The following is a 26805-nucleotide window of genomic DNA, read 5'->3' as shown; positions in this document are numbered from 1 at the left end:
ATAATGGTTTAGAGCTTGGATTTTGGAGAGTGTGTGGATTTAGATTCTAGTTCTGACAGTTACTATGCAAGTTACATAATGCTCTTTGCCTTAGTTAACTAATCTGTAAATTGAAGGATGATAATATTTACATTATAGAGTTTTCTTGAGGATTAATTATACATGTTATGAAGATTAAATGAATTAATACTTATAAAATAGTGTTTCTTAAACTCCTGTGTCACCTGGGGAGCTTGCTAAAATACAGATTCTGATTCAGTAGGTCTGGGATGGGGCCTGAAATTTTGAATTAAGCTCTTAAGTGATGTGCTATACTTTGAGTAGCAAGGAAGTAAAGTACTTAGAATGATGCCTGGCGTCAAATAAGTGCTCAATAAATGTTACTTGTTTGGGTTGTTTCAAATTGTTCAACTCTTAGAACTAGTGTTGTGATGACTAATCCTTTGCCCATAAATCTTTACATTATTGATTTTCCTGGGCTAGGTCCTAGAAATGGGATTACTGGGACTAAAATTTCACCATGTATTTTCCAAATCATCCACGACTTCCTTCTTTTCGTACTCTTTTTCAGTCATGAACTTGTGACTTAAATAAAACTGAAGGATTACTAATTTATAGAATTTTAGCACTTGAAGAGAGAACCCTGAGAGAGATTATAGTCTAGGGGAGTGAAGTGTACCCTATCTAACAGCCCTTCTACCCCCTATCCTTTCTATTTTGAAATAGGTTTGGGGGCAAGGTTTTCTGATTGTCACAACTACTGGGGAGAGTTACCAGCATTTAGGGGACAAGGGCCAGAGAGGCTTTACGTCATGTGGGACAATCTTACACAACAAAGACTTGTCTTGCTCAGAAGGCTGGTGATTTTCCCAAGGGGTAATCACTGAGACCATGTCCCTTCATTTTATAGACATGAAACAGAGCCCCGGAGAGGGCAGGTTGCAAACACATTCCTGCAGCCGCCTGTTGCTAGAGCTGTGGTTGGAACAGTGTCTTGTCTATCAGTCCATTGCTTTTTACATGATAATAGTTGATCAGTCTTTTTTATTGAACTGTTTAAGTGATAAATGACTCACTAGTGGAGCTTAGTGTAATCATTGCCTTCTGTCTGAAAAGTTGTAACAGGATCATATGTGATAAAACGCAGTGCCCTTTGGCTCATGGTCATATATTTGCTTTAATTCTTAGTCATCAAAATTACTAAGATTTCTGTGTTTGATAGACTATCTTTTAAGATAAGCTAAGGAGCAATAATATGTGTATCAGAAAATAATACCCTAGGGATTTGGGATCCTGAGTTCTAATTCCTTTTATGTCACTGACTTGCTGTTTCACCTCTTACAAGTTACTAAAATTTAGTTTACCATATTTTGATGTTATAAAAGTTAATGAAAAATCCTGTTCTAGGATGTTAATGTTGAACGTTAGACCTCAGTTTGGCTAAGAATTCAGAGCCAAGAACTCAACACAAGAGAAAGTTTATTTAGAAAGTCAGAGGTAGAAGAAGTGAGCCAGCTGGGCTTCGTGGACTCAGGGAACAAGTTACAGAGGCAGAAGCCCCTGGAGCTTAGGAGAAAGAGAGGAAAGCTACATGCCTGAGGGAAGAAAGGGGAAAGGTGCTGGGTGTTAGAGAGAGGGAAGAAGAGAGAGGGAGGAAAGAGGAGAGAGCACAAGAGCGCTCGGCACTGGGTTCTTCGATTTAAGGGATTTTAAAGGTATTTTTAGGGGAGTTCTCAGCGGAGTATCTCAATAGATTATTCATCAGCTTTCCAGGTGTGTCCTTTCAGGATCATGGTTTCTACTGATTGGTCAATGCCAGGGCAAAGGGTCATTAGTCAATGCACCTGGTCCTGATGTCAGCCATGGCATCACTTGTCTGGTTTTGGTGCTTTTCTGGGTCTGGAGCTGAAACACAACTGAGGCCTACATGTATTTAATGTGGATCAGAACCTTATTGTCCTGGGGGCTTAATGCTTAATGCTGTTCTGCAGCCTCCTTGTTTATTCCCCCTCTAAGGGGACTAACCCATATGACTAGCGACATGCAAGGGGAGGAAAGGATAGGGGAGGGTCAGAACTGCATGACCGGGTATATGAAAGATCAGAGGTTTAAACCACATGACCAGCGATGTGCTAGGGGAGGAAAGGTCACCCTGTGGGTGAGGGTCCCCCCTTACATTACTTGTTTTCCCAGTTGCTAGGCGTGTGGGGCTTTCCCCCTGGTGACCTTCTGTACCTAGCCTATCTTTCCTACTCTGCTCATGTCTGCCTAACTGCCTGCTATATCAAGGATACATACTGAACGGATTATCACTGAAGAAAGAAAAAGAAGATTATTTTTGTTTTGTGCTTTATATTTTTGTAGTATTTTAATATATTTTTAATTGATTTTTCAGAGAGGAAGGGAGAAGGAGAGAGATAGAAACATCAATGATTAGAGTCATTGATTGGCTGCCTCCTGCACACCCTCAACTGGGGATTGAGCCTGCAACCCGGGTATGTGCCCTAACTGGGAATCCAACCACAATCTCCTGGATCATAGGTCAATGCTTAGCCACTGAGCCAAGCCGGCCGGGCTTTTTGTACTATTTTAAAATTTAAAAGAATATGATATGCATTAATTTGTTTTATTTAAATTCTTTTTGTTTTTACATTTTAATAATGAAATCAGCTTGTGTCTTAGAGTTGTTGGTGGGTCATAATTTAATTGGCAGTGTTTTGTTTTGTTTTTAATGGTTGTTGCAATACCATCTGGTTTACTGTAATACAATTCTTTCAAGAGTGCTGCTGTGCTTGTTAGGGTCTTTGATATAATGTATTATCCCTTTGTTGGATTTCAATAATGTAAACTTTTGCCTTCCGCTATTAATTAAAATGTTTATGAAGTGATATTTGGAATGAAATTTACTCTTAACTGTGAGCACTATTTAGAATAACTGTGGGCTGCTGTTGGCTAAGAGCTTTAAACTAGTGTTGATAGCATTAGTGTATTGGCTGGTTTGGAGAGAAATAACCGTATGCATATGTATTCAGATTCACAAGGACATATTAGCTTGTAGAAGCCTTAGAAGCAAACTAAAACTATTACAGTAGTCTTACCGCCTCTCTGTAAAGCACTTACAAGTATTTCAAATGCTGAGCGTTCTGATCCTTTGCCAACCTTACTCTCTTCTACACCTGTTTTACAGTATATAATTTTCCTTTTATATGTGAGAGTTTTAACAAATAGCTAATTACCAGCCTGTTAAACATTTGTAACTTTGAAACACAAAATTGATCTGTAAGCATATTATAGCATTCCCCTCCCCCTTACTCTCTACTCTTTTAAGCAGATGAGTTTAATAAGTAAATGGAATCAGTCTCTCATTTTACTTGTTTTTGCAGTTCTTAAAATATTTCTTGTTTACCCATTTATGCTAAATTAATAAGAGCAGATATGGAAATTCTATTGATTTTTTTTTTTCTCCCACCAGGGAAAATACTTTCTTTAGGTGGAAATTGTAATATAGAGAGGTTTCAAAATCTACAGAGCCTTTTTTAAAATATATTTTTTATTGAACTTATTGGGTGACATTGGTTAATAAAATTATAGGTTTCAGGTGTACAATGCTATAATACATCAATCTACAGAGCCTTTTTAGGAAAGGAAATTTCATCATGTAAAGTATGTCAGAATTAGGATGTTTCCATTTTTCTTGGTATTCTAGAGAGAAATTGAAAAATTGAGCTAGCAAGATTTAACCTGAAAGTATTATTTCTTGGTCCTGAATATGTGATCATTATATGGAATTTTGATATTTAAATACAGTAAGCTCTGTATCCAAAAATAATAGCAGGGTTTAGGTAGAATTTGTGTTACATTAGGAAGGTATCTTGGATATGGAATAGACTCTTGAGTTCTAAAGACTCTAAAGATCATCTGGCCCAGTGTGATTCTTAAGGTGTCTCTTCTAAAATATTGGTGACAGATGGCTCTCTAGCTCTGTGAGCTATTTTGAGAGGCAGACTGTTTCATTATTGGGCAGCTCAGATATTCTTCCTCAGTTTTAACCCCCTTACCTGTGCAACAACTTCTCATTGTTCCTAGTCCTGTTCTTTAGAGCAATCCAGAGTTAGTCTAACCCTTTTTGACACTGGAAGATACAGATAGCTCTTTCTACCCTTGGTCTCCTTGTCTTCAAGTTACTCCGTCAGTCAGTCTTCATGTTACATGGCTAATTGACTTCCCCGGGAAACGGTGTATTAGAAGTCCCTCATAAAATGCATCTTTTTTCGAAGAATTCTACCATTGTATGGGGAAAATGCCTATTATTGTCATAGTCCTTTGTAAATTTTTATTTTATTTGACTAGAGATTAATTGTAACTGATGTTTTTATTCTGAAAAGATTATTTTTTGTATCTATTAAAATCAACATTTATTGGCCTTTGTAGACTTTCGGTTCTTTGGTCATTCCCCATGTAGTAGTTCTAAGTTTATAGAAGCTAAAAGTCTGAACTGAGCAGTTAGAAAGGGCCAGGTGGTGTATTTTATTTTACTTTTTGCTCATCAGTATGATTTCCACTCCTAAATTTTCATTTTGATGCCTTTGTTTACAATTACTTTTGTAGCATTCATGTTATTTTTTACTTAAATCTTATTGGCAACAGTATTTTCTAGTTCTTTAACTACAAATGTCCTTCATATGTTTTTGCCATGATGGGAGGTGCATCGTGTTGCTTCTAATTAATACAGTTCTTAAGTTTTCTAAACAGAATCCTTTCAAGACAAAGACTAATGTTCTTCAAAACCTTTTGAACGTGCATAGACTTTCCTATACTTGTGTTTTATTTTTTTCAGGTGGGGAAATATTCTATTTTTATTCTAAGTAAAATTTGGTTCCAGTCCTAAGATATTTTGCTAAGCACTTTACATACTATGTAATATCTTGTAAGTAAATAAATTTAATAACTACTGTTCTTATTCCCATCAGACTGATGAGGAATTTAAAGACAATGAGGTTAAACAACTTGTCAAGGGCATGTCGTTGATAAATAGCAGAGCTGGGAGACAATCCAAGGCAGTCTGACATTTGGAGCCTATACTCTTAGCCCTGTATTTATAAAGGTTTGCTTTCTGATAAAAGAATTGCAAAAGAGGTACCTTGCTGTTATTACTGATGTAACCCCATCTATCAAAATACATATTGCATCGTTTTGTTTTTTAAATATTTTTAAGTATTTTAAATCCGTGTGATTTAAAATATGCAGTGTCACCAGGAGCCACAAATGATTACTTAGACATTCTGATTTACTTTAGTTTTCAGTCAGGACCAGCTGGTGTAATGATTTCTGGGGAATTACTGCGCCATTTTATTCCTGATTTTTATGGAAGAATCATCTACGAAGCTAGTGGAAATCTGTAGCACCTGGGACATAGTGGGCAACCCAAATTCTGCATCTCTAATTCTGTGCGCAGCTTATGTGAGATCAGATATGACCACGTATAATCTTTATATCTCATAATTTTGCTGCTTTTAAATGTGGACCAGGCATTCTTAAAGGACCCTTTCAGGGGTCCCTGAGATTCTTTGAAGAGGTCCATGAGGTGAAAACTATTTTATATTAAAGCACTGATTTTCTTTTTTACTCCCAGTCTCTCATGCATGTACAGAGGAGTTTTCTAGAGGCTAAATAGCATGTTATCACAGCAGATTGACTTTAGAAGCAGATCTGAGAATCTAGCTGTTTTCTGTTCAACTAGCAGTTTACAAAAATGTAAGACAGTGCTATTCTTTTCTCTAAAGTTGTTTCATTTTGGAAAATATATTTTTCAAAGATTATTTATGTTAGCATCATTGGTTTATTATTGTTGCTTAAAAATGAATAAACGAATGTTTGGAAATTCTTAATTTTAGTTTCTAATTCATTAGATAACAATAAATATACCCCATGCAAACAAAAGCTCTTTGGGATCCTCAAAGACTTTAGAAGGGATCTTGAGGAAAAAACTTCGAGCACCATTTATTTAGATTAGTTGTATCATATGATATTAGAGAAAATCTTGGTATAGAAGTAAACATCTAGAGCATATTTAAAAAATTAAGTGAAGCATTTTTATCACTTACTAAATATTTTTCTTTTGAATTGTGCAAGCAGGAGACTGGAACCTACTGAACGACCTCTTCAGATTGTTTATGATTACTTATCCAGGCTGGGATATGACGATCCTGCGCGCATACAGGAGGAGGCGACAAATCCTGATCTCGGCTGTATGCTTCGATTTTATGGTGGTAAGATTTTATCAGTGGCTTTGTGAATATGTTAACTGCTTTTCAGTTGATCATATATGCCTCTGTCTGTCTGTAGCTTTTTTTTTTTCCCAAATGGGTGAATGAGCTAATTTCAAAACCATCTTACATTTAAAAAAAATATATATATATCTTTATTGATTTCAGAGAAAAGAGGGGAGAGAGAAAGAGAGATAGAAACATCAATGATGAGAGAGTTGTCATTGATCAGCTGTCTCCTGCACACCCCTGACTGGGGATTGAGCTCACAGCCCGGGCATGTGCCCTGACTGGGAATCGAACCGCGATCTCCTGAATCCTAGGTCGATGCTCAACCACTGAGCCACGCCCGGCCGGGCTGTCTGTAGCTTTTTAAAAGTATTTAATTCAAGTCTGTTTTTAAGCCAGTGAACTAATGAAGTTAAACAACAAAAACAAGGGGTGGTGGTTAATGGAAGACTTAGAGCTGTTAGCCAAAAAAAATCTTCCCTTTTTATTTCTACTCTTTTTGTCTTAGTGTTTTGATGACTTACTAGAATTATTTTAATTTTTAAATATGTCTTTATTGATTTCAGAGAGAGGAAGGGAGAGGGAGAGAGAGAGAAACATCAATGATGAGAAGGTCATTGATAGGCTGCCTCCTGCGCGCCCCTGACTGGGGATCAAGCCCGCAACCCGGCCATGTGCCCTCACTGGGAATCAAACCTCTGTCTCATGGATCCTAGGTCAATGCTCAACTGCTGAGCCACGCGGGTTGGGTTAGAATTATTTTTTACCTTTGCCAGAATCTTGATGAAAGATGCTTTAATATAATTTGAATGAGTAAATTATGTTTGGGAAAGAGGTTTTTAAAACATTTTCAAAAATAGGCAATATATGTATTTATAAAAGGTAAAAATATATCTGTAGATAAAGTGTAATTGGTTATGTAACAAATTGCCTCAAAGCTTAGTGACTTAAAATGATAATACATATTTATTATGTCACAGTTTCTGTGGATCAGAAATTTAGCTGGATGGTTCTTCTAATTGCCTCCCAAACCCATTCACTACTTAATAGATAACCACTACTATCAGTTTGGCGTATACCTGTTCAGAATTTTCTAACTTTAATTCCTATGAATATGTATTCATAGAAATATATTTTGTTTACATAAGTGGTATCATTTGGTGTTGGTCTTCGTGCTTTTTTCACCCAACAGTATGTTCTGGGGAGACTTTTCCTTAGCTGAGTTCTATATTCATTTCTTTAAGTTGCACAGTATTGAATGTTGTATGTATTATAGAAGGTTAGGTAACCATTTCCCTAGTGATGGACATTTACATTAGTTTTTGACTTATTACAACGTTGTAGTAAAATTGCCTTTTTGTGCACCTGTGTTTCTTCAAGATACATGAAGTTATTGGGTCATAAGATATTTGCAGTTAAAATATTGTTAGTACCAAAGAACAAATGTATGTGCCATCAGTATGTCAAATTGCACCTTTGCCCACAATATCTCCTTTTAATATTATTAGTATTTAATATTTTTGCTAATCCATTGGGGAAAAATGATGGTCTCAGTGTTTTAATATTTGTTTTCCCTGATTACTGGTATGGTTGGATATTGTTTCATATTTTCACTGGGTCTTAAGATTTCTCACCCTTTGACCTATTGATACTTCTGTGCACATTTCTTTTGTCTGTTTTTATATTGATCTACAGGACTTCTGTATATATTCTGACTATACATCCTTTGGATACTAGTCTGTGGCAGACTTTTTTCCCAGCCTATAACTTGTCTTTTTTTGTTTATTGTTTTTTATTATGTGAAAATTTTAGTCAGATTTAGTCAGTCTTTCCGTTATGCATTTATATTTCTTCCCCATCCTAGGTCATAAACATACTGTATTTTTCCAGTACTTTTATAGTTTTAAATATGAGGTAAAGTTCTAACTTTACTTTTTTCTCTGTGAATAGATCGCCAGCTGTCTTAACAACATTTATGGAATAGCTCACCCTTTTTCCACTGATCTGAAACATCACTTTATTATTATTCAATTCCCATACAGGCAGGGATCTATATTTGGACTCTGTCCTGTTAACGTTGATCTATTTGTCTTGTGTTAATACCAAAACTATTTTAATTAATGTACCTTTATGATATATTTTGATAGCTGATATGCAAGTTCCCTATCAGCATTCTTCTCTAAAAAATGAGAAAGATCTTTAGAATCAGAGAAGTCTTTGTGAAAGTAGTATTTAGGCTGGTTCTTTAAAAATGGACAGGATTTCAATAGGCAGAAAGGAAAAGGAAGACATGGGATGAGAGACTAAACTAAGGTATGTTCTGTGAGTCACAGATCATTTGAGTCTAGTTTTTTTTTGGCCTATGTGCAGCATCAGAGTGTAGCCTTCATTTGGCAGATGGTAGCAGGAAGTGATGGGATCCAACTGAGCCAGAGAGGGATGAATCTGGCAGTGGTGTGATGATAATTCAGGTGTGGATTAGTAGAGGCCTGAACTGGGGAATGGGAAGAAATTGTCCACATGAGAGACTTTTAAAAGGAATAATCAGTAAGAGTTGATGGTTGATTGAAAAAGGGAGTTGAAAAAAACATAAGACTTGAAGCTACCTCTTGAGGTTTTAAGCCTAGGTGACTTCAAGAGGATGACAGGACTTGGATTGGGAAAAGGAACCGGTTTGCAGGAATGGTGATGACTTGGTTTTAGCATGTTTACTTTTAAGGGGCAATAAGTATCCAGTTGGAGATGTCTGCAGGTAGTTGGAGATGTGAAACTAAAGCTGAGGAAGTATAGATCGGGCAGTTAGATATATGGGGATGTGAAAGCCGTGGAAGTTCCGATACCTTGAAAAAAACATTTATATTAGGAAAAGGAGGCGTAAGCAGAACTTTTATTATAATAACCACTGTTTGTTTTATACCCTTCTATGTGCTGAGTACTCTGTGTACTTCCTTTCATGTAATCCTTACACCCCTACAAGTAGATGTTGTTATTCCAGAGAGGTTGTAACTTGCCCCAGTCAAATAGTATAGTTAGGAAGTAAGTAAATCTGTCCGGTTCCAAATTTCATTTTTTTAACTTCTAAGATACTCCACCATTAGTTGTTGGAGAAAGAGTTTAGAGAAGTATAAGGAATCCATAAAGTGTGAGAACTCGGAAGGACTAGGGACCATCTAATCCAACTCCTTGGTCTTAAACCTGGTACACTAAGGCCTAAAGAGCTATGAAGAAGACTGGTTTGGGATTATGAGACTAGATGGTAGAATTGCTTAGGCATCAGTGCTTCTCAAAGTTTTTTGCTGAAATGCTTCAAATAGAAGTTTTTTGTGTTATATGGGGAGCCTATTGCAAATTTCAAATTGTTTTGCGGTTTCCTGTTTTATTCTTTAAATGTAAGTAAATATTTCATTTTTATCCCCAACATATCAGCCAATATATAATTATTTATCTGTTTACCTTTTTTTAAAATCCTTACCCTAAGATATTTTTTCTATTGCTTTTTTTCAGAGAGAGTGGAAAGTGGGGAAGAGAGAGAGAGAAACATCCATGTGAGAGAGACACATCAAGTGGTTGCCTCCGGCATGCTCCCCAACTGGGGCGGAGCCTGCAACCAAGGTACTTGCCATTGGCTGGAATCGAACCTGGGACCCTTCAGTCCAAGGACCAATGCTCTAACCACTGAGCCAAACTGGCTAGGGCTGTCTGTTTACCTTTTTATTTTGAGCTAGCTTTAGATTTTCAGAGCAGCTGGAAAGAGTACAGGGAGCTCCTGCACACTCTACCTTCTTGCATCCTCTTAAATTGTTCAGGTGTAAATAGTGCTTCAGTTTTTTTCTAGCTTCTTTCTAAATTTTTTCTGTCTTTAATTTTCCATGGTTTGATTATGAAATATCTGGGCTTGAATTCCTTTGGTTTTTTCCTATTTGGGGTTTACTGAACTTGAATCTGTAAGTTTATGTCTTTCACTTGGGAAGTTTCACCTATTATTTCTTCATATAATTTTTAAGCACTGTACTTTCTTCTCCCCCTCTGGCTCTGTCCCTTAGTTCAGTTTGCAGAGTTTTTGGGATGCTGGTTAGTATTACATAGACACTTGTGTATCTTAAGGGTGAGCCCAGTTCATTGACAACAAGATGGAATCTGTTTTCCAGAGCTCCTTTCTGTTCCAGTTGTCCTGGGGCTTTACCTACCATGTTGGGTACTTCCCACAAGTTCATCCACATTCCAGGGCTTAGCTACAAGAGACAGAAAATGCAACAGGTTTCAGCCCCTCAGAGTTTTAGGTACCTCTGTCCCCCACCGTTGCAGCCATTCAAGGTAATGGGACTTGAGAAAATGAACAAAAGGGGGAATAAAAAGAAAAAATGAGGAATTTCCCCCACTTTCTCTGACTGTAAGGAGACCTCTTTCCTACTCCTTAAGGCAGAACTTGAGGGTTTCTCCTAGAGCTTTCTGTCCACACCGATGCCCACTCCTGGGTTTTGGGCTTTTCTTGAGTCCTGGCTGGAGGATGCCAGAGAAAGAAAAAATGGTAAACTCACCACTGGTTAGGTGGTGTTTCAAATCCTGGCCTTCCCTAATCTGCCCACTACTGTTTAATTTTCGGGGTCCTCAGATAGCTGCTCCATGTATTTTCTGTCCATGTTTTATAGGTGTGTTCAGTGGGAGAGACAGGGTGGAGTGTGCTTTCTCTGGGTTTCTCAGAACCAAGAAGTACTTCATTTTAATATAGTATACTTTAACACTTTTTCTGTATTATTTTCTAGAAGGTATATTGTTTTACCTTTCAATTTATACTCACAGTCTATCTGTATGACTTCATTTTTTATTCTTTGTTTGTTTTGAGCATCATTATGATCTCATGGGCTTGTATATATTTTTTTCAACTCGGTACAGCCATTCTTCTTCATGCTTAGTTTGTCCCATCTCGGCTAGTGGGAGTTCTTTTCAGTTGGCTTCTATGTCCTTCCAACATGACTCCGATAGTCTTTGATAGCATTCTGGATTTTCCATTAAGTTCTTGCACAACAAAATGTCCTAAGCTGTTCTTTTTATTGTCTGACTCAGAGTAGGAATGGAACATTTTTTAAGGACTTATAGTTCATTTTAATAAAAAATAATTAGATATTATGCTGTGGGCAGTGGATATACTCATTGCTTCAGGGTTGCCCTTGATTGTCTTTTTAGAAACTTTTTTAAATTGTAAAAGCAATCCATTTTCTATTTGGAAGTATAGATATATAAGGATATTAAAATTATCCCTTATTTTCCACTTAGAATTTTGACTTTGAGACTGGAAAACTAGTTTTTAATTAGAACTATAGACATTACAAATTCTTCTTTGAACTTCCTCACTCATTTTTTTATGACTTCCAGAAGATCAGAGACTCGAGGCGTTCTGGGTATTTACAAAGCCTCCAAAATTAATAATAAAACAGTATGCTTATCAGCGATATCACTTTGTAAATTATATTAATGTCTAAGCACTATGCTGTACCCCCGACGCTAATATAAAATAATGTTGAAATCAACTGTAATTGAAAATAAAAAGGTATTAAACACCTTATTTCTAAAATATTCAAATTGATTGAATTTCATGAATTCAAACATATTGAATTTAATTAAAATAAAGCAGAATTGAATGTTCCCTTTTGAGAGTGGTGGTGGATAGATTTAGGAGTTTTCTCTGTAATAAAACATACAAAGAAATAAAGCCAAGAGAAAAAGAGACTCATAGAATTATACATCACTTGATTTAACATCTGTTTCATGTGAACTTTAAGAGACTGTTAAGCAATTTGGAAGCATGATAAACTAATGAAGTCCCATTTTTATATAATTTACAGAACTTTGTAGTAAATGATGCTGTTAACCAGGTTGGGGAATATAAAAGCAATGTCAGGTTTGGGGAAAAGAAGGAGATTAAAAAACAAGCTTTATTGAGATATAACTCACATATCATAAAATTCGTCCTTTAAAAATATACAATTCAGTGCTTTTTTATTTTAAAAAAAAATTCTTACCTGAGGATATGTTCTCATTGATTTTTAGATAGAGAGAAAGAGAGAGAGAAACACTGATTTGTTGCCCCACTTATTCCTGCATTCAGTGGTTGCTTCTTATATGTGCCCTGACCAGAGATTGAACCCGCAACCTTGGTGCATCTGGATGATACTCTAACCAACTGAGTTACCCAGCCAGGGCAGTTACTCATTTCTTTCTTCTAGAATAGACTAATCATAACCATAGCGGCTGTCATTTATTACATAGTTCTTTATACCTAAAACTATGCTTAGTACTTTATATTCATTATCTTATTTTTCATAAGAACTCCCTGATGGTAGGTAGTACTATTAAAACCCAAACTGTATAATGAGGAAAGTCAAGCTCAGTGAGATTAAGCAGTTTAAGGAACAAAGTAAATGGCAGAATCAGGATTCAACTCAGGTTTGAATGTCTGGCTCTCAAGTCCATGGTCTTAACCACTGTGCCATACTGCCTTTTATGTGTACATGGAGGTATGACTGTTGGAAGAAGAATTAACTGGTATCCAAAATAAAACCTTACTCTCTAACCCAAAATTTATAGTACTCCCATTATGTAACTTCAGTGGTGGATAAAGTTTTAGTACTGAGATTTTATTTTGTAATACTTATATTGCTTGGTTGCTTACATCTCTAAACAAGTTTGCTGAATGTTGACACATAATACTTTCTTTTTCCTTGTGAGTGTTCTTACCCTACTTAAATTGTGGCTTCTGAAGTACTGTTTTCTTTTCAGAAAAACCATGCCAGATGGATCATCTGGATCGAATCCTTCTCTCTGGCATCTATAATGTACGCAAGGGGAAGACCCAGCTGCATAAGTGGGCTGAACGCCTAGTTGTTCTCTGTGGCACCTGCCTCATCGTTTCCTCAGTGAAGGATTGTCAAACTGGAAAGATGCACATTTTGCCTCTGGTTGGAGGAAAGGTAAGACTCACAAAGATGCATTATTCTTAATTTGATCATCTTAATTTTTAAAAATCACACGCTTTTTATGCCTTTCTCCTTTTAAAAGAAGATAATAGCATTATTAATGATTACATCACAAAATTTGTCTTTTAGAGTTCTTAGGTTTAAATGAAAGAAGCTGACTCAGGCTAATTTAAGCATAAAACAGGTTTATTTACATCACAGACTTTCTGGGAGGTCTAAAGGGTATCCATGCCCCAAATTCTGCTGCAGAATCCTTTTGAAGATACTCTTGTCTCCACTGATAGGCACTGGTAACACCAAGAGTAGACAGAAGATGCTAACACTAGAAGCTGCTTTTGGAAACTGGAAGTAACTGCCATTATCCATTACCAATATAGATTCTTTCCAGTTTCTCCTTTTCCCTCCATTACACTAAAATTCAGACTCTGGGGTGATCATAAGCCCTCATCTAGCAGCCATGGAGACATGTTATTTCTTGTATCTGTAGTAGGGAATTTCCCTTTGTAGGAAATCTGAATTTAAGAGAACCTCCAGACAAAATGACTATGAATTCATGCTTTGAAACATCCAGTCTGATCCACATACACAGCAATGTAGATAAAATACATATAATGAAAAAATATATAAAAAGATACAGTTGGGCTTAAGAATATGGATTAGAAATGTAAGTGGTGAGTAGATCTGAATCTGAGGACCTACTGGGCTCTGGATCTGAAAGGTTGTGGCCACCCTGGAGTTCAGCTCCTGTAAGTATTTGGGTCTAAAAGTACTCTGCTCATGATGAGAGACCTGGCACTGTCTTATTGCTTGAAGCCAGGAGACAAGTGGTACTCTTTGCTCCTGAAAGAAAGCTGGAAAGAAAACACAACAACCAAAAAAAAACAACAAAGCCAAAAACTGCTGTGAACCACTCATTGGAACCAAGGCTGATTTCTAGCTATGGTCCCAAAGAAGTGAGAGGACCCAGTTAGTTATATGGCTTGTGATCAGGAAATGAACAACTGCCAACTGGCTTAGTGAATGAATGTGTGTAATTCCAGTATCAACCATGGGGCAGGAACTCAACACTACCAATAGGAGACCTGGTTCTGGTCTTGGAGGGGAGGGGGGGGGGCTGAAGGAATAAATGAGGAAAGTAAGTAAAATTTCTCCAAAGTGAGACAGTGAGTGAGGGGAAGGATGGGGGTTGGTGGGGAGGAAACATGAGACAGAGCAAGAAAGAGAAAAAGATGAACCTCAGTTCAAGTAATTTTTGTCTATTCTCTCTTTCCCTAATAGAAAATTTTATTTAGGGTGGCAGTAGGAGCAACATCAAAAGCTGTACCTCCCCAACCTCCCTTGCAGCTAGTGGTGGCCAGTAGATAGAAACAAAAGTTTCCAGGTGGGACTTTTGGAAAAGCCCTTTAGAATGGGGCAGACGTGTATGGCTTGACCCTTTTGCCCTACTGTGTCCTCAGCACAGTCCCTGAGTGTTGGAGGGGGAGCAGTCGTGGTGATTGGGAATGGCAAGCATACGCTGAGTGTGATCATTTGGAAAGTAGAAGGCATTTGAGTCACTGGTAGCATTATGGAGCTGCTGTACCAGTTATGGACCGACTGTTTTTTTAAGCCACTGTTTTACAGCTTAATATAATTAATTGAGGTGCTGAAGCATTTCACAGATAAAAATATAAAAGAGCCCTTAAGGGAGGTGCTGGTATACATTAATAGGAGTTCCAGAGAAGAAAGTAGAGGAGAATGGAAAAGCAATATCCGAAGAAATAATGGTTGAAATTTCTAGAAGTAAAGACAACCTTGAGTGTTTAGATAGAAAGTACACATGGTACTAAGTAGGATAAATAAAAATAAATCAACACTCAGACACATTGTAGAACATGAGGGACAAAGAGCAAATGATAAAAGCTTGCAGAGAGAAAAAGATTACCTATAAAGAATTGACAGGCTGATAACAGTCTTCTTTTCGTCCGCAGTATGTGTTAGAAGACTACAAAGTTGCCAAAAGAAAATAAATGTCAACCTATGTTTTATAGCCAGCTGAGTTATCTTATAAGAGTCAAGACAAAATAGGACATTTTCAGACAAAGACTAATGAGCTGACATTCTCCCTGAAAGAACTGAAGGATGTACTTCGGTAAAAACAACCCCCTACTGGGAAAAAAAAAAGTTAAAGAAAAAGTAGAACAACAAAGGAAAGTAAATTCAAAGGGAAGGTCTGAGATATAAGAAACAATAAATACAGACAGGAAAGGAGTTGGAAAAAAGGAGCAAAATAATTAGCATGGTTGTCACAAATTATAGTAATAGAAATCTAAATATATCAGTAATCACAGTAATTGAGATTGTTATTAAATCTTACTACTTGCTGTTTAAAAGAGACACCTAAAACTTAGAAGGCTGAACATAAAATGATGTAAAAATTACACTAGGCAAATAACAACCAGAATAAAATTGGTATGGTCATAGTAACATCATACAAAACATTTGCATGAAAGTTTATATGCAACAAAAAACTTTTATCCAAAATATATAAAGAACTTTTGCAACACAGTGATACACAAATAACGTAAAAAATAGAGCTAAAGAATAGATAGCGGTAAACACATGAAAAGATTCTCAACATCATTAGTCATTAGAGAAATGCAAATTAAAATCACAGAGACTACACTAGAATGACAGAAATCAAAAGACTGATGAATACCATTTAGCAAAGATGGGAAACAACTGGAACACTAATACATCATTGGTAGGAATGCACTAATACATCATTGGTAATTTTTTTTTTTGTAATATATCTTTATTGATTTCAGAGAGAGGAAGGGAATGGGGGAGAGAGAAATAGAAACATCAGTGATGGAAGAGTCATTGATCGGCTGCCTCCTGCACGCCCCTCTCTGAGGATCGAGCCCACAACCCGGGCATGTGCCCTGACTGGGAATCGAACCGCGATCTCCTGGATCCCAGGTCGACACTCAACCGCTGAGCCACACCTGGCCGGGCAATATCTCATGGTTTCGATTTGTATTTATCTAAAAACTAATGACATGGAACATCATTTCATGTGTTTATTGGCTGTTTCTATATCTTTGGAGAACTGTCTGTTCAGATCTTTTGTCTATTTTAAAAAATTGAATTATCATGTTGTTATTCTTCTTTGCTTTTTGACTAGGGCTATTTTTTTAATTGGTTCTGGTTTTCTTTCCTACTCTTCTTCAGGTAGAAGAAGTAAAGCGAAGGCAGTACTCCCTTGCATTCAGCTCAGCTGGAGCCCAGGCTCAGACCTACCATGTCAGTTTTGAGACTTTGGCTGAGTACCAGAGATGGCAACGGCAAGCATCCAAGGTGATAAACTGTCAAACACCATGATGTGGAGATAAGAATGTAGAAGCCTAACAGAAATGTATTTTGAAACTAAACTTATTCCCAAGAGAGTGAATTATAATTCTCACACATTTTATTGTAGGCCTTTCTGAGTATATAATGAATGAAATCAAGGAATATAACTTCTTTATATTTGCATAGTACAGATGTGCTTTCAGATGTGTCTTCAGGCTCTACCTGTATCCCATTTCTGTGTGGAGGGTAAGGCCTTGGAGTGACATTCAAATGGCTTTCCCTTAACCGCAGTAGTTGACGGTAGATGGGATCATTCCCTAACTGGGAGCCTAATTTTCTTGGTCTGTGTGTTTTAGCACAGCTTTGATGAACCACTTCAGATTTGAACTTAGAACGGAACATGAGCTGTGATCCTGTCACAAACCTTATTCCTGTATGCTGAGGATAATTAGCCTTTTGGCATAATTTCTCTTTTTCAGCCTGTAACGATCAAGTGCTCTAAAGTTATATTGCAGTTTTCAAATTCTCTTGTTCTCTTAGCTATCTTCGCAGAATTTTAACGCATTTTTCTTTGTGGACCTAAGTAGTTGCGTATAAAGGATTGTTTCAGCATAATGACCTAAAACGTGAATGACTTCTCCAGTGATATTTTGTATGCATTTTTTTGGGAGGGGCCTGTTTTTCAGAACCCATGTTTTGTTAGCATACTGTTGCAGAAATATAAGCCTCACTTTGGTTTCATTGGATTTTCTGTGCTTATATTGTGTAATAAAATCTGCTTGGAATACATCTAGTTTCAATTTTTAGAAGCTATTGCCTTCTTCTTTCCTGAGAAGTTCATCTTTTTGAGCACCTTTGAATAGTAAGCAGTGTGCTGTGTGCTTGGTTATTTAATTTTATCCTCAGTAGTGCAGATGAGGAAACTGCGCTAGTAAGTAGCATAGCCCGTGTGGCTGCAAAAGGCCCTGCCTTTCAATATCGTACTGCCCCCCAAAGTTTCACAGTTATTTTATTATTTTTTAAAATTAATTAATTAATTTTTAAAATATATCTTTATTGATTTGAGAGAGAGAGAGAAACATCAATGATGAGAGAGTCACTGATCGGATGCCTCCTGCACGCCCCTGACTGGGGATCGGGTCCGCAACCCGGGCATGTGCCCTGACCAGGAATAGAGCCACCATCTCCTGGATCCGAGGTCGACTCAACCGCTGAGCCATACCCGGCCGGGCTTCACAGTTATTTTTAATCATCTTAACTTTACTTCTTGCGTGAAATGTTACTTCTCCATCTTTATGATTTATTTTTTATCTTTTGCTTATAGACACTTTACAGCATGCTTTTGGATTTTCCTAGCAGCTTATGGTTGGGGGAAAGTAAAAATTAACTGGTTTTTATAAGTGAATAATTGGATCTCATTACCTTCTTTCTTCTCACCTTTTTAATCTGTCTTTTCTGTGTAAATGCCATTCCTTACTATGCTGGTGAGAGCGTTCAGTTACTAGCTCAGATGGCTCTTCTCTCTGACCTTATTCAGGTGGTGTCCCAGCGAATCAGTACTGTTGACCTCTCATGTTACAGCCTTGAGGAGGTTCCTGAGCATCTCTTCTACAGTCAAGATATCACCTACCTCAACTTGCGACACAACTTCATGCAATTAGAAAGACCAGGGGGCCTTGACACTCTTTACAAGTATGTGGAGAATAGGTTTTTGGACTAACTTACTAAAAATGAATCATGCCCTAGCCTGTTTTGCTCAGTGGTTAGAGCTTCAGCCCATGGACTGAGGGTCCCAGGTTCAGTTTCATCCAAGGGCACGTACTTCGGTTGCAGGCTTGATCCCCAGTCCTGGTCGGGGTGTGTGCAGGAGGCAACCCATCAATGTCTCTCTCACATCAATGTTTCTCTCTCTCTCCCCCACTCTCCCGCCCTCCTACTCTCTCTCTAAAGCAATGGAAAAAATATCCTCTGATGAGGATTTAAAAAAAAAAAAATCATAGCCAATATCTTAGTGGTTTATACTTAGGAGTGAGCATGCTTACCATTATATATATATATTCGAAAATTTCTCGTCCATTTTGAAGAAATAAAATCTTTTATTTATACAGTTTTTCCATTTACCTTTCTCCCTCTATAAAACAGAAAATAGACGCAAAATTTCTGTTATGGAGGCAACATTGAGCTGCCATTGACCTGGCTTATCTTTTTATATAAGTTGCTAACAGTGATGCATGATCTGTATTTAGGGTAAATTGAGAGATTCAGTTTATGGAAGATTTTAAATCAAAACTATCAAGCATAAGTGACTTAAAGGGAGTAGGCCTAATTTAAAGAATTCCACTCCCAGGTTAGGGCTTTTATCTTTTCTTTTGTACATGTTACTGCGAACTCTAGCCTTTTATTAGCTGTGAAATGTCTCTCTTCTGAGAAAGGAACCATTTCACTCCTAAGGAACTATACTATGACCCATATATTTTCTTTTTTTTTTTTTAAGTATTTTTCAATACTTTTGAATAATTTTTTTTTTTTAAATATGTTTTTATTGATTTCAGGGAGAGCAAGGAAGGGAGAAGGAGATGGAAACATTAATAATGAGAGAGAGTCATTGATTGGCTGTCTCCTGCACACCCCCTACTGGGGATTGAGCCCACAACTTGGTTATGTGTCCTGACCCAGGATCAAACTGTGGCCTCCTGGTTCCTAGGTTGACATTCATCCACTGAGCCACACTGACGGGGCAAGATTTTTATGGAAAAGGGAGACCTCCCATTGCACTAGACCTGCTTCCCTTGATAGCCTGGACTGAGCATTGTCATCTTAGCGTCTATGTTGTGCACAAAGTTTGGCACGTAGCAAGTGCTCAGTAAATTTGTGGAACAAATTCTGTGATGAACATTTAAAATAGATTGCTTTCTCATTCAATAATATATATATAATTTGTGCCTTTCCTTTTTAGATTTTCTCAGCTGAAAGGCCTGAACTTGTCCCATAATAAACTTGGGTTGTTTCCTGTATTGTTATGTGAGATTTCTACCCTGACTGAGCTCAATCTTTCCTGTAATGGATTTTGCGACCTGCCAAGTCAGATAGGCAATCTCCTAAAGTAAGTACCTTGACTTTTACTAGATTCTTTATTTCCCTGGTGTAGAATAAGTTACTTGTCTAACATTTGGAATGGAGGTAGTATCATGTGCTTTCACAGTGAAATACATCCTATAATTATGAACATTTAGTCAGCAACAGTTACTTGCCTACAGCAGTGACTAGTGCCTCAATTTCAACAGTAGAGGCTTTGACTAATTTTTATGCTGGAGGGACTGGGGCCATCAGTGTCAGTTACGTATAAGCCATCTTACTAATAAGTTTCTCTAGATACTTAGGACATTTTATCATTTATGGGATTCATAAAAATTAGTGACATAAGCTAGAATCCATAATTCTAGTTCTATCCATTCCAATTAAAACTTTTCATAAAGTAGACCTGTTTTGTTTTCTTCCACAGTCTTCAAACTCTCTGCCTTGATGGCAACTTTCTGAATACTTTGCCTGAAGAATTGGGAAATCTGCAACAGCTTTCCTCCCTTGGAATTTCTTTCAACAACTTTAGTCAAATTCCTGAGGTGTATGAGAAACTCACTATGTTAGATAAAGTGGTTATGGCAGGAAATCGACTGGAGGTCCTAAACCTAGGGGTGCTGAACAGGATGAGCCATATCAAACACGTAGATTTAAGGTAAGGTCACTCGTTACCATGTCTTCTTTAGATGGACCTCTGGTGGACCTTTAGTTTTCTCTTTATAAAGCCTTCTTTAAAACATTAGTCTTTTAAAGTTGTATTTTCAAAGAGGTAATTAAGCTTCATCTTTCAGTCAGTAGCAGAGAGATTATTAATGAGGTATTGGTGTTCCACGTGATAAGGACTTCAAATGGCCTGTGACAAAGCTGGTTCTAACTTACCCTCCCAGCAGCATTTTATGAGAATCCCCATTTCCTCACAGATTTACCAGTGCTGGATTTTAGCAGTCTTTTTCCTTATTGTCAGTGCAGTAGGTAGAAATAGTATTTCTTTGTTTTAATCAGTTTATATGAGTGAGGTTGATCATCTTATATGATTGGTAGTTTGTGTTTTTCTATTAACTTGACCATTTTTCTGTTGAATCATTTGATTTCTTCTTGATATTCATTTTATTATTAAAATGTTAAAGGTTTTACTAATAATTTTATAAGAGTTTTTTTTAGTTATCTTTTCATAAAGGAAGCTGGTAAAAGACGCATACTAGATGTTCTGTCATTTACACTAAGCCGTTGATATCCTTATAAAGACATAGTAACAGAAACATGTATTGAAATACAACAAAATGAGAACAGGCCTATGTGCCTTAAATCATATACTTGTATAGAAGAGAACCAAGAAGCCATTTTCTATGATTTGCCCTTGAATTGTTCCATATAGATACTGATTAATTAATTAATTGATTAATGTAATGTGAATGTTAACACTAGAGAGAGCAGCAGAGCAGCGAGAGGGAGTCTGGATGCTTCCTTTTGCTTTTGTGGTGGTCATCCAGGCCTGCTTTGCTACTCACTGACTCAGAAGGTTATGTTCATTTTCTCGTTCCTTTGTCCTACTTCTTCATCCCTGCCTAACTTTATTAGGTATTTGGATGGAAGTGTTTTAACTAACTTTGTGGGATAATGGTCCCTTTTTCCTTTCTCTTTATTTAATTTGTTATGTATTTGCCAGTCTGGATTGTCTAACTTAGTTTATAAACAAAGAACTTAAGGTACAGCTATCTGCAAGATACTTTGAGCTTCACTAAGTTTTTACTAAATAAAATATTTAGCCCTTTGCCAGTTTCTAATCTGAAACCTTGTGCCGCCTCAGTTCTAGAATCAGAAGAACTTCTCTTTTGACTGCCTTCAATCATGGTACAGAAACTTAACTTAGTACCTTGCAAAATGAGGCAATGGTGAAATTCTTAAGTTGTTTAGGAAAGAGAGAAAGAGATCATACCTCTCCTGCTTTTCTTTTGATTAGCACATTTAGTAGATTTTATTTCTAATGATTTCCTTATTTTTGAATATTAAGGATGAACCATTTGAAAACCATGGTTATTGAAAATCTGGAGGGAAATAAATATATCACCCACATGGATCTGCGGGACAATCAACTGACTGACTTAGATCTTAGCTCCTTATGTAGCTTGGAGCAGCTGCATTGTGAACGGAACCAGCTGAGGGAGCTGACACTCAGTGGCTTCTCCCTTCGAACTCTCTACGCCAATTCCAACAGTGAGTTCTCTATCCCGTCTCCTGTTTTTTCTCTGATAGCTCTCATCAGAGCTTTCTAAGAGCAATCTGTGGTGTTCCTTAGCTTCTCTGCAAAGTAGAGTTTGAGTTTCATTGAGATCATCTTTTAAGTTTGCTGTCAACACTTAAGTGATTGAGATATGCATAAAAAAGATAAAAGATACTCTGAGCTTCACTAAGTGACAGTATTTACTATATATTTAGCCTTTTGCCTTGTGCTGCCTTAGTTCTAGAATGAGAAGTCCCTCATTTTGATAGTTAGTGATTTGATCCAGGAATATTTTTAAGGCCTCTTATTTGTTGAGGCTATTCTTTTTATGCAGAGTTCTTCTTTACCAAAGAGGTTATAATTTTTCTGTGTTTAAAGAAGGAAAGGAAAAGATGTTTCACTAAGTGTCAGAGAAATGCAAATTTAGATAATACCATTTTATACTCATCAAATGAAAAAAAAGAGTGCAAAGTGCTATTGAAGCTTATACACTGCCAGTGAGAGGGGCTGTTGGTACAACCACCTGGAGAGCAGTATGATGGTGTTAGAGAAGTTGAAGGTTCACATAGCCCATGTTCTAGCAGTTCCTTTGCTTGGAGTATCTGCCAAGGACACTCACATGTGCAGAAGGAGATGTGTACTAGAATGTTTATCACAGCATTATTTGTTACAGTGAAAAATATAAAAAATATGACTGTTAATAGGAGAACTAAGCTGTGTTATATTTGTATAATGGAATATTGCACAGCAGTGGAAATCAATGTACTAAAGCTTTGTGTATTAATATGGATAAATCTCAGAAACACTTTTGAGTAATAAAAGAAAGTATATAATTATATGTATCCTATGATAGTTATTATCAAATTTTAAAACACACAAAAATGTTTTCTCAGCTATAAGTATGCTGTAACCCCTGAAAGAATCCGTGAGAATGATAAAAATCATATTCAGGATGATGTTTACCTCTTGGTATGTGCAGTGTTTTCTTATTAAAAAAGTCTGAAGCATGTAAGGCAGAATGTGAAAATTTGTTAAAAGTTAGATGATGGGTGACAGAGTGTTCATTGTTTTATTGTCTTAACTTTTCTGTATCTCTAAAATACGTTATTAGGATAAAAGATAGTTAAGGACTCCTTTTAATGCCTTGAATCATGTTACAGAAGCTTCAGATCGTGGCTTAGATTAATTGCTTACATCAGAATAGTGTCACAGCTGATGAGTGTTGTGCTGTCTATAGATATTGCGAGATGGTAGTAGGTCTTTTGCCATGGAAATATTTATTGTCATGCCCATTTTCTATTAATTATCTAAAGAATCTGAATGTCTGGTTCTACTGGAAAAAACCTTATTGGCATAGATGCAGTCCTTCTTAGTAACCAAGATTCTATCACAGTACTGTCGTAAGTGGGCCTCGTTCGAAGTTAGCTATTCTGTTTACAGAATCCTTAAATACAACAAGCTGGAAGAATTCACACTTTCAGTTTTATGCCTCAAGAGTAAAGAACATGATCAGTTACTATAAGAAAAGGCACTCAACTTCACTAGCCATCAGGGATGTACAAATTGAAATCCCAGTGTGACACCCACCAGTGCACACCTACCTGAGGAATTAGAATGAAAAAGACTGAAAATACCAGTGTCGGCTGTTGGGAGTGTAAATTGGTACAACCACTCTGGAAGGAAAACTGTTCAGTATATCTTCCAAAGCTGAACATATGCACCCCCCGTACTCAGCAGTTCTCTCCTAAGCTTATACTCAACATAATACCTTATATTAGTCCACAAAAGACGGAAAAATGTTCATAGAAGCACTATTTGTAGTAACCCCAACTGGAAAAGACATAAGTGCCCCAACTCTAAAATGGATAAATAAATTGCGGCACATTCACATAAAAAGTCTTACACCATTAGGAGAATGAATGAACTACAACCACATGCAGTAATATGAACAGATCTCACAAGGGCAATGTGGAGTGAACAAAGCCAGATAAAAAACTTTATATACTGTATGTGTATATTTATGTAAATGGGCAAAAGTAGTCTGTGGTATAGGGAGTCAGGACTGTGGGGCAGTGACTGGAAGGGCAGATGAGAGGAAGCTTCTGGAGAGCCAGTAATGTTTCTTGATCTGGGCACTGGTTACACTAGTGTATTCTGTTTGTAAAAAAATTATTGATCTGTACACTTAAGATTGTCCTTTTCTATATTTATGTTGTGCTTTAGTTAAAAGTTAAAAGATTGCCATTTAACAGCTGTCTGATCTGATGTGAATCCAGTGCAATACACAAGATCCTTCATTAGTTGTATTTGGTCTTCAGATTGGGACCAAGCAGTTAATGTGAATTACCCAGTGGTTTTTTGTCTTTAGTTCATGTCAGTAGGCGGCATCAATTTTCTTTCAGATGATTTCACTAAGCCACTTTTCCCTTGTTTACTCTCAGTTATCTTTTTCTCTAGACAGTGTTACTAACACCTATTTGTTTTTTATTAGGGCTGACAGCAGTGAATGTCTATCCAGTACCTAGTCTTCTCACTTCTCTAGAACTTTCCAGGTGAGTGTGTCTCATGAGGGTGGTGCTTGTTGGATTCCTAATATTTAAGACATGTATGTGAATAATTTGGTAGTTTTGAGGTACAAGGAATCTAAATATATTGAAATGTTTGGATAACCTGGAGAAGAACAGAAGGATGAGTGGAGAAGGAAGTTTAATGGTCATACTAAAGGAAGGGTCCTCTCTCTGTCGTCTATCTATCCATACATCCTCTATCTGTCTATCTATATATATGCTTACTTATTTTATTGATCTTAGCAAGAGGAAGGGGGGTAGAGAGAGAAACATTAATGTGAGAGGCAAACATTAGTTGCCTCCCACATGTGCCCCAACTGGGGATTGAACCAGCAATGTCGGTATTGAACCCACCACATTTTGGTGTATGGAACGACGCTTCAATCAACTGAGCCACACCAAAACAGAAATGTGCCTATGAATTTCTTGTTCTTAAAGTCTGTGGATTTATAATGAGGTGAATCAGTGAATTCCTTTTTGTCAATTGGAATGAGATAATTCTTAGTTTTTAGATAATAGTTTATTTTGAAATTTTTCTTACTTTTTTGATACTCTTGTGACCCATGTTGGTCTGATTTTCAGAGAGATATTAATTATATTTAGGATTTTATTAACTTCTCGTGGTGCTCAAGAGTAAATGTATATGAAGTTTGTTTTCTTTTCTTCATTCATTTTTAACATGTTAGGCATTCAGCATCTAGTGGTTGAATTTTACAGTCTGTTGGAACAAGCAGTTATATTGCAGCATCGTAAGTGCTGTGAGTAGAGTGCTAGAAGCAGGGACACAGGGCAGTGGACAGAGTCCTATATGGGCAGGCTTATTGCAAAGATTAAATGAGATAATAAATGCAAAATATGTAGCATAGTGCCTGGCATAAAATAGTCTCTCAAGAAGTATTAGTTTTTATAGCTAGTTTTCTTTTTGTTGTTACTTTATTATCATTATTATTAAGCTATTGCTCTAGATTCCCTTCCATGCATTTCTTTCTGCCGTATCTTCCTGGCAAAACCCCAATATGGATCAGAATTAAAGTTTACCTTCTCCACTGAGCTTGACCCTTGCTGAAGAACATCATGTGGACACCGCTATAAACTCACGATTTCTGCCCTCATCTGGAGCTCACCGGTCTTTTCTCTGATTAGCTCTTCCTGGTGTCCTGAGCATCTGTTCCACATTGCTCAGCTTCCCTACCTGTACCCCCCTCCCCTCCTCCACTCCACAGCTTAGCTTCCTACCTGACTGAGAACATAGAGGCTGTCTTGGGTGCTGTTCCTCAGCTTCCTCCACCTCGCTTACATTCACATAGATGCATATCTATTCTCAGCTTCTTTCCTCTCTGTTCAGTCCAACCCAACCCTCTATGCCTTTGATCCTGTCCACTCCCCTCCCACTGCTGTTAGTCAGCTGCCTTCTCCCCTCTCAGTGTCTTCCTGATGCACAATCTTATTTCCTCTGCCTTAACAAAGTTCTCTTTTTCTCACACCTCCTCTAGTTACCATCTAATCTTTTTCATCACCTTTTTGCCTAAATTTCTCAATTATTTGCATTTGTTGGCTCAATTTCCTCATTCACTTTTGTTTTTCCCACTGCAACTTGCCGTAGACTTTCTCTTATTCTATACTGACACTGTTAATCTTGCTCTCTTTTCTTTAAAAGTGCTGTTTCCTCATCTGGCTAATACAGTCTGATTTGTTTCAGGTCACCTTGACCATTCCCTACACCTCTTCCTCAGCTAGCCCTTTAAAGGTTGCTTAGTCCAGGGTCTGTCCTTGGCCCACCATACTTCTTATTTTCATTTACTCTGATGATTTCAGCTACACTTCAGTGTCGGCATCACCCAGATCACCAGCCTAGACCCTCTTCTTTCAGCCTCAGACCCATGTGCCCAATTTCATACTAAGACATTTCTACCTGCACATCTCTAAGTACCTTAAATATGTACAAAACTAAATTCGTCCACCCCCACACCCTTATTTTAATTTGTCTTCTATTTCAGCTTTTGGAGTTATCATAAGACAGTCATATTCAGATGGACACCACGACCAAATTTGCAGCTCTTTTGTTCTTTCTCTGTGTATGGTGTTCTCCCTGATCATCTAGGCCAGAAACCTGAGTCATTTTTGATTTTCTCTGCTCTACTCCCATGTCTAATCTGTCTCCAAGTAGTTTTGCTTTTGCCTCCTAAATACTTCTGGAATCCCTCCCCTCCCTTGCATGTGTATCACCACTCATTTAGGCCTGTATCATCTCTCGTCTGGAATTCTCTAACAGCTTTCTTTTTTTTTGTTAATTCTCACCCAAGGATATTTTTTTCCATTGATTTTTTTAGAGAGAGTAAAAGGGAGGGAGTGGGAGG

General features: G+C 37.2%; 1 protein-coding gene across 1 annotated transcript in view; it reads left to right on the top strand.

Moving 5' to 3' along the window:
• The window catches only part of PHLPP2 (PH domain and leucine rich repeat protein phosphatase 2), a 56348-nt gene that overhangs the window by 11205 nt on the left and 18338 nt on the right, over positions 1-26805 (top strand). The window contains exons 3-10 of the mRNA XM_087827397.1: positions 6136-6269; positions 13053-13243; positions 16463-16588; positions 18120-18274; positions 19539-19685; positions 20085-20315; positions 21672-21874; positions 24373-24433. Of these exons, the coding sequence (XP_087683523.1) occupies positions 6136-6269; positions 13053-13243; positions 16463-16588; positions 18120-18274; positions 19539-19685; positions 20085-20315; positions 21672-21874; positions 24373-24433 (1248 nt within the window). The remainder of the gene's footprint in view (positions 1-6135; positions 6270-13052; positions 13244-16462; positions 16589-18119; positions 18275-19538; positions 19686-20084; positions 20316-21671; positions 21875-24372; positions 24434-26805) is intronic.

This window comes from Miniopterus natalensis, chromosome 18 (genome assembly GCF_054644295.1).
Source record: "Miniopterus natalensis isolate mMinNat1 chromosome 18, mMinNat1.hap1, whole genome shotgun sequence".
Lineage (NCBI taxonomy): Eukaryota > Metazoa > Chordata > Mammalia > Chiroptera > Miniopteridae > Miniopterus > Miniopterus natalensis.
This window is presented reverse-complemented; position numbering and strand designations above follow the sequence as displayed.